The 9,706-nt window shown below is 50.8% G+C and overlaps 1 protein-coding gene across 2 annotated transcripts in view; it reads left to right on the forward strand.

The window, feature by feature from the left end:
* Nucleotides 1–6,683, forward strand: part of ADCY3 (adenylate cyclase 3) — a 92,417-nt gene extending 85,734 nt beyond the window's left edge. For both annotated transcript variants that reach the window (XM_027829189.3, XM_027829190.3), the window contains exons 16-20: nucleotides 1,279–1,425; nucleotides 2,804–2,923; nucleotides 3,106–3,232; nucleotides 4,759–4,883; nucleotides 5,583–6,683. In XM_027829189.3, the coding sequence (XP_027684990.2) occupies nucleotides 1,279–1,425; nucleotides 2,804–2,923; nucleotides 3,106–3,232; nucleotides 4,759–4,883; nucleotides 5,583–5,765 (702 nt within the window). In that variant the 3' untranslated portion in view covers nucleotides 5,766–6,683. The remainder of the gene's footprint in view (nucleotides 1–1,278; nucleotides 1,426–2,803; nucleotides 2,924–3,105; nucleotides 3,233–4,758; nucleotides 4,884–5,582) is intronic.
* Nucleotides 6,684–9,706: the final 3,023 nt, after the last annotated feature.

Here is a 9,706-nt window from a genome sequence, read left to right on the forward strand (position 1 = left end):
CGGGCAGATCGAGAGGAGCGGCTGGGGTCTGTGCCCCAGTTTTAAAAAGCTGGGTGCCCTTCCTGGTGAAGTCAGCTCCATCCCATTCACTACAGCTCTCTTCACTGTGAGACCAAAACCAGCCCCCCACCAGGAGAAATGGGGGGAGGAGGGGGTCTCCCAAGGGCCGGAGCTGACACCCCCTGTGCGGAGTGGGGTGGATGCCATTTTCTGACGCGCTTCTAAGGGCAAAACTGAACCTCTCTTGGCCTCCATGTGGCCAGCTGTAAAAAAAACAGGCACTGATGCCTTCCCCACAGGGGTTTGTGAGGGGCCTGAGATCTGTATGTGAGTGATGTTATAGGGGCACCCAGGCTGCCCCCGGGGTCCCTTCACTAACCCTTGTGCTCCCCCCAGCCAGCCCTGTGGAATGCTGACCGGTAGGTTAGGTAGGGAGTGCCCACTGCTGTTACTCAGCCCCACCCAATGGGCTTTGGGAGGAAATTGGGCGCATAGGTGAGTTTGTGGCTCAGTGGAGCCAGGGGAGCTCACAGGGTGACCAAGCTGGGAGGAGTTTTGTCAGGGGCTCTTTGGGACTGTCTAAGCTGCAGTTAAACACTCGTGGCTGGCCCATGTCAGCTGACGTGGGCTCATGCTAAAGGGTGGCTTAATTGCAGGGTAGCTGTTCTGGCTCGGGTGGGAGCCTGAGCGCTGGGACACCCCACCCCCCCCAACCCCTTGTGGGGTCCCAGAGCCCAGGCCGTAGCCCGAGAGAACTGACACGAGCCATCCACAGGTGTTTAACTGCAGTGTGTAGCCATACCCTTCAATGTGCTAGAGCCGGGGGTCTCAAACTTTTGTACTGGTGACCCCCTTTCCCATAGCACGCCTCTGAGTGCGACCCACCCTTATAAATTAAAAACACTTTTTTATATAGTTAACACCATTATAAATGCTGGAGGCAAAGCAGGGTTTGGGGTGGAGGCTGACAGCTCGCGACCAACCCCCCCCCCCATGTAATAACCTCACGACCCCCGAGGGGGGCCCAACCCCCACTTTGAGAACCCCTGTGCTAGAGCGACTAGGGCTGCAGGTTTAATAAGGAGCCGGGTAGCAGAAGCAGTTGCATTGTACAGAACTAGTGAGCCCAGTAGGTGGCTTGGGCTGCCCTAGAATAGTAAGCGGGTTGGCTCCGTGGCATCTCTGGGTGTCCTCCCCCGGCTGGGTACAGCTAATATAGCGCAATACACGAGAGTGCACTGCAGGCCTGAGTGACAGGCCTGCTTCCTGGTCCCGCAGGAGCTGTACAGCCATTCGTATGACGAAATTGGCGTCATGTTTGCCTCCCTCCCAAACTTTGCTGACTTCTACACGGAGGAGAGTATCAACAACGGCGGGATCGAGTGCCTGCGCTTCCTCAACGAGATCATCTCGGACTTCGACGCGGTGAGTCCAGCCTTCCCCAATGCCAGTCAGACGCTGGCCATTCAAGGGAGCTCTTGGGAGGGTGTGGTCTGGAAGTGAAATGTAGGCCACCCCACTGGCATACAGAGCTCTTTCCTGGCCAAGCTGAGCAACTGTTTCTCCCTGTGGGGTTCCCTTGCTGAGACTGCTACTGGATGGGACTGTAAGCAGCCTTAGTTTGGGGCCAGCGCCTTCCCATTGCCAGCTGTCCAGATGTGCATTCCCTACCGCTGCCCATCCCATCTGGAACCAAGCTTCACACCCTGGAGACTACAGATCCCAGCATGCAATGTTGCACCAGGGGACGGTAACTGTGCTCCCAGTGTAGAGCTCAACTGGCTGCAGGATGCGTTCTGGCCTCTCCAAAAGAAGCCTGCAGCCAGGGCATCAGTAGATAAAATGAGCCAGCGAATCTGCTAACCAGCCACCAGGTGTCACTGTTGTTTTAAATACAGTCGAACCTGAGCATTCGGCACAGCTGGGGAAGGGAGGTGGTTCATAAATCTGAAATGTTGGTAACTCTGAACAAAACGTTGTGGTTCTCGCACACATTCACAACTGAACATTGACTGAATACAGCTTTCAAACTGTACTGGGCAGAAGAATAAGGAAAAGTTATTTCTTTCAAGTTATTACTTGTTCCCGTAATATAAGAACTAGGGGCCACCAAATGAAACGAATGGGCAGCAGGTTTAAAACAAATAAAAGGAAGTTCTTCTTCACACAGTGCACAGTCAACCTGTGGAACTCCTTGCCTGAGGAGGTGGTGAAGGCTAGGACTATAACAGGGTTTAAAAGAGAACTGGATAAATTCATGGAGGCTAAGTCCATTAGCCAGGATGGGTAAGGAATGGTATCCCTAGCCTCTGTTTGTCAGAGGGTGGAGATGGATGGCAGGAGAGAGATCACTGATCATTACCTGTTGGGTTCACTCCCTCTGGGGCACCTGGCATTAGGCCACTGTCGGCGGACAGGATTCTGAGCTGCATGGCCCTTTGGTCTGACCCAGTATGGCCGTTCTTATGTTCTTAAGAAAAATGCTGCTTTTACCCATCTTAATTTAAACGAAACAAGCGCAGAGTTTCCTTACCTTGACAAATCTTTTTTTGTTAGTCGTTTACGTTTAACACAGCACTGTACTGTAGTTGCCTTTTGTTTGTCTCTGCTGCTGCCTGACTGCATACTTCTGGTTCCACATGCGGTGTGTGGTTCACCGGCCAGTTCGTAACTCTGAGCTTCAACTGTAACTACAGCTAATTCTGGCCTGACACAAGTTCCTGTAACCTCACCACTCACCAGCCTTTGAGCTGTTTTTCCAGCCACCTCCTTTGTTTGTGGCTTTGTCTCCTATATATCACAGCTCCTGGATGATCCCCAGTTCCGGTGCATCACCAAGATTAAAACTATTGGAAGCACCTACATGGCTGCTTCTGGAGTCACCCCTGATGTCAATACCAATGGCTACAACACCACCATAAAGGTACAGGGACAGCAAAGAGAGGGAGGTTGGGGAGGAGGTGAATTGGGCTGTCTGAGAACTCTGGCCTGATGGGGAAGGATGGAGAAAGGGGAATGGGACAGGCTGATCCTTGCCTCCTGGGGTGTGGGAGGGTCTTTTTACCTCCCTCAACCTCTGCCCTTGGCTTTGCACTGCCCTTGCAGAAAGAGGAGCTCTCGGAGAAGGAGCGTTGGCAACACTTAGCTGATTTGGCCGACTTTGCCTTAGCCATGAAAGTGACCCTGATGAACATTAACTACCAGTCCTTCAACAACTTCATGCTCCGAATAGGCAAGTGCTGCGCCCTGGGAATGACTGGAGTCTGCTGACTGGGTGGGAGATTGGATGGGGGTAGCCACACTCCAGCACTCTGAGACCAACCAGCCCAGCAAGCAGAGAAGGGCTTCAACTCCGATCCCTGCATGCGGAGCACTGAGCTGTCACTGAAATATCTGTGTCTTGTTTTCTTTCATTTGTGAATTCCTTTAGGGCAAGGCCTTTAGTTTGTCCCATTACTCTCCCAGCCCCTTTCCAGGTGAGCAGAGACAAGGTAGAGTGACTATCAAGCGGATCATTTATTGTGGCTGCTGGCCATAGACAGACTCTGTGGTTCTCCCTAGCTCCCGGACTGGCTTGTGTCAGCACCCAGGGTCTCCTTAAGGCCTGGCCTGGACTATGCAGCCGTAGAATGGATTGCTGGCGTGGCAGCAGTGCTATCCCGTGATTAGAGTAGGGAGCCAGAGACACTTGAGTTTTAATCCCAGCCCTGAGTGTGACTTGTTGTGAGGCTGCGGACACGTTGCTCCCCTTTCGGGGCCTCGGTTTCCCCGTACGGCGCTGCTAATACATAGCTATATCTCAGGAGTGGGAGAAGGATGAATTGTTTGCACAGAGCGGTGAAGCACTAAGTGGTAGCATTCATAGCAGTATGAAATGGAAGAACCTTGGAAAAGGGCCCAGCCCCTTTTAGGGCAGGGCGTAGGCCCCACCAGAGCACGTCTCCAGGGGCATCCACTGTTCCCAGGAACAGACATTGTTCCACAGATCAGCCATCAACATGTTTCTCCGTGGCCTGAGTGCAGCATCGGGTATGAGAACCCCGAACCCCTATTGGCTGCTGAAACATTTACAGAGCTGAGCCCAGCCCCGTAGCACCACTACGTGTCAGTTGTCAATAAGACTTAATATATTTATTTTAAAGCAACTATTACATAGCAGGGGAAAGCAGGGATTAACGAAGATGCAGCCATCAGTGCTGGGCTGGTTACCGCCAGGAATCTTACCATGAGCATGGCAGGAGCTCGGGGAGAGTTGCTGGCCCCAGCCCGCTGGTGCTAGCGCTGGGGGCTTGTAGCTGAAAAGTAGGGGACCAGTAGCATGGGGAGAGGGAGCAGATAGGGGCTGGAGAAAGGATCGTCACAGCAGGGCTCCTGCTGGAGGCCGGAGCGCTACTTGCAACTTCAGCCAAACGCTGCTTTTTAGAAAAACTTCTAGGGGGACCCTCACTTAAATGCAACAACTTAAAGTACGTGCACCATTGCGGTGTGTGCTGGCACCACAGGTGTGTACTAGGGCTGTGGGTGCATGATGTGTGTGTGTGTGTGTGTGAGAGAGAGATGGCACCATGCGTGTGATAGTGCCATGGGTACTGTGTACCTGCAATATGTATTGTGGATGATGCTGGGGTGCCGCCTATGACATGTGTGGGTGCCCTGTATGTTTGTGCATTTGTGCTCCTCTGCACCCAGGGCAAGGGCTCCCGCCCCACTACAGGACCCAGGTAGTAAAGTCAGGTTGTCCTTATGCCCGATTTCCAGGCATGAATAAAGGGGCGGTGCTGGCAGGAGTGATCGGTGCCCGCAAACCACACTATGACATTTGGGGGAACACGGTGAATGTGGCCAGCAGGATGGAGTCAACAGGCGTGATGGGGAACATCCAGGTGGGTGAGCACATCCCCCTCAGAAACGCCAGGCATGACCTGTTTCAGTTCAGATGAAAGTTGTGAGCTAGTAAAAATAGGAGGGTGGAATGGAAATGCTTAGGTAACCTTAACCACAGCACCAATAGACACTGAGAAAGGGACAGCCCCGAGGAGACAGCAATTGCAGTTTGACAGACAGGGTGGTGTGACGTATCAGAGCAAGAGTGAGTGCCTGTAGCTCTGGAGACAGGGGAGCTAATTGACAGAGCCAGGTTTGGAGAATGAGGTCACCTGACTGGTGGAGGCTGTTCCAGGCCTAGGGGCCAGTGCAAAAACGAGGATGCAAGCTGCGAGTAATGGGAGGGAGGAGAGACTGGGCAGAGGGAAAGACATGGTTGCGTGAAGGAGCACAGAGGGAGACAGAAAATCAGATGTAGGGATTCCTATGTCAACCATTACACTTGGGGAGTGCGGGACAGGAGCTCTGGAACTGTTCCTGGGTCTGCTATACCATGAAGTCACTGAACCTCTCAGATGACTCTCTGCAGCAAAGTGCCAGCTGGTCCTTGAATGAAAGGGGTGATGTAAATGCTTCATGCCTGGGGTAGAGGGCGAGGAGTTATAATAGGAAGATGCGCGTGAAGGGATGTGACAGCCCTTAGCAAGGGCACTGCCTAGTAAACGCAGCTGCGCGGTCGTGTCTGCTCATCTGTGCAGGTGGTGGAGGAGACCCATCTCGTCCTGAAGGAATACGGGTTCCGCTTTATGCGCCGGGGGACCATCTACGTCAAAGGCAAAGGGGAGTTGCTGACCTTCTTCCTGAAGGGCCGGGAGAAGCAGGGCTCTTTTGTCAATGGCTCCTCAGTGACTCTTCCGCACCAGGTGGTCGACAGCTCATGATGGAGCTGGGCTCCATACTCCCACTAGCGAATGAAGTCCAGTGCCTCCTACTGGCGAGAGACAAGCAGCTTTGAGTGCCCAGCGCTCTAGAAACGAGACTGATAGTAACATCTTTCAACCTAATGTCTAGATTTAAGAGAAACCAACCCCTGGCCTGCTCCTTTTTTCCTGGAGGTTTATCTTAGAGGGGTCTGCTTGACTTCAGCTCCCCGTCTGCAGCTTAGCAGAAGGGAGATAGGGGAGGGACTGATCCGATCCCCCTACAGCTCACACACACACACCACTGTGCTGGTGTGGGTCTGACTGTTCGGAAGCCTCACGCAGCATTTCAGGAGCACTCCCAATTGCAGTAGGCTCCTGTGTACCCTGTTAGTGTAATCGAGAGGCAGGTGGCTTGGATTTAATTTAGTGCCACAGACCCAGCCTCCACTTAGTGTTTGTTGCTAAGAGATAAAAACTCAGGGTGGGTGGTCAGAGGAAAAATCTCTGGTGTGCGCCAGGAGAGCTAAAACAGGAGCACTTGGGCTTTCTGTTAGTTCACACGATGCTCATCCTTGCCCTATGCCACCGTAGCTAGGAGATCAGAGAGAGTGCAATATTTCCTTTGACTTGGAGGTGAAGAAATAAAAACCAATGTTGTGTATTTCAAATATATAAATATATATATAAAAAGATACAGATTGACATTTATATTTTTAATTGTGTCTGTTAGACTATTTGCGGATTTCTCTTTCCGATACTGCCTTGCACTCCGCTCGCTGCTGTTGTCACCTTTGCTATCGCTTTAAGGACGAGATGGACAGGTATTGGCAAAGAACAAGACTGTTTTATTAAAGCCTTCATCCAATATTCTGTTTGAAAACAAAAGCAGTGTAATTTTTTCTCTAGATTCTTGAATAGAACAAGTTGAATTTAAAAGACAGTGATCCTGTGTCCAGTTTGTCCTGAACACTTCCATGCTCTGGCCGAGGCTGCTGGATGGTCAAGTGCCTCATGGCCTCACCCCATGAGGGGCTCTGCGCAAACACAGCAAGGAAGGGAAAACACGTCCCCACATGAATTTCCAGGCCTGTAGTGTAAATACATTCTCTGAGCTGTGAAGCTACTAGGAGAGAGTAATAAAAATCCTTAGCACGTGTATAACGCCTTTTCAGCTGGAGGTCAGCCAGCACTTCACAGCAGTGAGTATCTTTAGGCCCTTTCCAGATGTGGAAACTAAGGCAAAGAGGCCCAATTTTTAAAGGTATTCAGGGGCCTAAAGATGTGGATTGGTGCCCAGGGAGCTTTTCAAAAGTGCTTAAGGGCTTGTCTACACTTAAACACTGTGGCAGCACGGCTGACTTTCTCCTGCTGGCGTAAGCAATTCATCCCCCTGAGAAGAGGTAGCTAGGTCGATGGAAGAATTAGTCAGTTGACCTAGCACTGGCTCCATGGGGACTTAATCCAGCTTAACTACACAGTTCAGGGGTGTGGATTTTTCACGTGACCAATGTGGTTGAATGGACCTAATTTTCTAGTTAGACCAGAAGTAAGTGACTTGCCCCAAGCTTACTTAGCTGGAAATAAAATCCAAAGGGCTTGACTCACAGCAATCTTCTTCATCCACTGGACCAGAGCCCTTGTGGGTTTCACTGTCATGAACATCACCCAGTCCCAAATTCAGTGGTGGTGTAAATGAAGTGGTAGTTGGTCATACTCTAAATAGAGGCAGAAAAGGAGTGTAGCTTGTACAGCTTGCTTGCTCTTGGGAGTGGGGGAAACAAGTAATTTACACCCATTTGGCATGTCACCTTACTACAGGTGGGTGCAGCTTTGCTGAGCTCAGGGGGTTCTAAGTATGGCCATTTACACCAGGTCTGAATTTGGGCTTAAGAACATCAAGGCCAGTGCAGCCACAATTAAAGTGTAGGTCTCATGCACCACTGCCTTTGCACTGTCACTTACAGCTGTGCAAAGTGGGTATATACACCACCAGACCAGAGGGAGGAGGACAGTTTACTTGTTAAAGCAGATGCCTAGGAGTTGGGAAACCTGAGTTCAAGTCCCTGTTCTGTCACAGATTCCCTCTGAGACGTTGTGCAAATCACTTAGAGGATCTGGGCCTAAGGTATTTAGGCTCCTAACTCCCATTGACTTCAATGATCGGGGCCTTAGTCTTGCTGGGTATCCCTCTCCCAGCCCCAAAACAGAGATATAGTACTGGCCGATCTCAAAGGGGGTGGTGGTGGTGGTTCTGAGGATAAATAAAGTGTGTGAGGTGCTTAGGTAATGGGGAACTGTGTAGTACCTAAAATGGGGTTACATATACTTCGCACAGGTGTAAACAGGTAGAGCAAGGCCCCAGCCCTCAGATCACTTCTACAGGCTCCAGCCACTTGTTTTCCCATCTCCAAAAGGGCCAGCAAACTTTGCAGAGCCTTGGCTTTCTCCCCCGCCACTCTTTCTTCCCAAATCTACCTCCACTAGTTCACCCTTGGGAAGAAGGAAAGGTTTCCTCTGAGACTGAGGTTCATACCGCAGACTCAGGCAGTAGGATGGCTCACAAGGGTTGGGAAGAGCTGCTCAAGAACATTTGTTCCTGCATGGTTCCCACATTGCAGGCTGAAGTGGCCTTGGAGAGCCTTGGTCACATTGTCCTAGACCCACCGCCTTGGTGGTCCCAGCAGCTTCTACAGCTGTCTTCATTGAAAAGAGCCTGTAAAGCTGCTGGAAACAAGGAGGGACTAATGTAGCTCCCTCTCAAATGGGCTACTGTGAAGAAAAGGAAACAGGAACCAACAACTACCAAGGAACATCTAGGGGAAAAACTAACATAGTAGCATGATCCAGGGACTAAGGGGAGCAGAAGATGAGATAGCTGGGCAGTGGATGTTGGGGAGAAGGGCAAGAACATACGTATAAGGGACAAGGATGAGAAGGGGAACAGGCATCACAGAAGCATGAGCAGGGAAGCGAGAGGAATAAAAGAATGGAGAGCAATTAATATTTCCAAGCAAGGCAAAACACTCATAGCATTGGAGACAGTTAAATGAATTAGAGACATTACCTGGCAAAGTAATCGCAGTAGATGCCAGAGGGATATGATGGCACCAGTAGTGTTCAGAAGGAAACTTTCCTTAGGTTTAGTCCCCCGTCCCCCTTGGAAAAGTTTGAGCCCCTGTGCTATGCAGTTCAAACACACTCAGGAACAGACTGCGTAGGTCTCCCTCAGTGCTAGAAACAAACAGCCTCTGCTACTCCTGTTGCCTGTGGGTATGTCTACAGTGTAGTGGTGTAGACAATCAGGCTTGGGCTGGTGCCTGGGCTCTAGGACCCTGTGAAGTGGGAGGGTCCCAGAGCTTGGGCTGCCAATTTTCTACGTTGCAATTAAACAGCCCCTTAGCCCAAGTCAGCAGGCCCGGGCCAGCGCCAGGTGACTAATTGCAGTGTAGACATACACCAGCAGCATTTTATCATGCTAGTGGTCTGACCTCTGTGTTCCATCTAGGTTCTTACAGCGCACCCCTCCTGTTGGCATGCAAGAACCTGCTTGCTCTTGTCTGAGAGCTGTCTGAGATCCTGAAAGATCAGGCTTTCTGCACTTTCCTTTAAGTGACATCCCTAGCTTTCTGCTAATAGGTCAAAGACCCCTGTAGAATAAGTGGGGGAGAGGGGTGCAATTTGACTGGCTGGTTTTCCTGCCTGTTGCTACCTCAAGAACTGTGCTAACTGACTGAGTCACAGAAAAATGCACATGCAAGACAATAAATGGTTTGTTGTTTCTGTAGTGTCACCTCATGTATGGCTGCTCCTGGACTCCTCAGCCCATAGTACCTTTCATTACTTATACCATGAATATAAACACCAAGGAGAAAGCAAAATTATGTAGTGTCACACAACGAGAAACAGGAAGGAAGTAAGGCTATTGGGCAAACTTGTTCACACTAAGATCCATTAACTCG

Source organism: Chelonia mydas, chromosome 3, assembly GCF_015237465.2.
Source record: "Chelonia mydas isolate rCheMyd1 chromosome 3, rCheMyd1.pri.v2, whole genome shotgun sequence".
In the NCBI taxonomy this organism is placed as follows: domain Eukaryota; kingdom Metazoa; phylum Chordata; order Testudines; family Cheloniidae; genus Chelonia; species Chelonia mydas.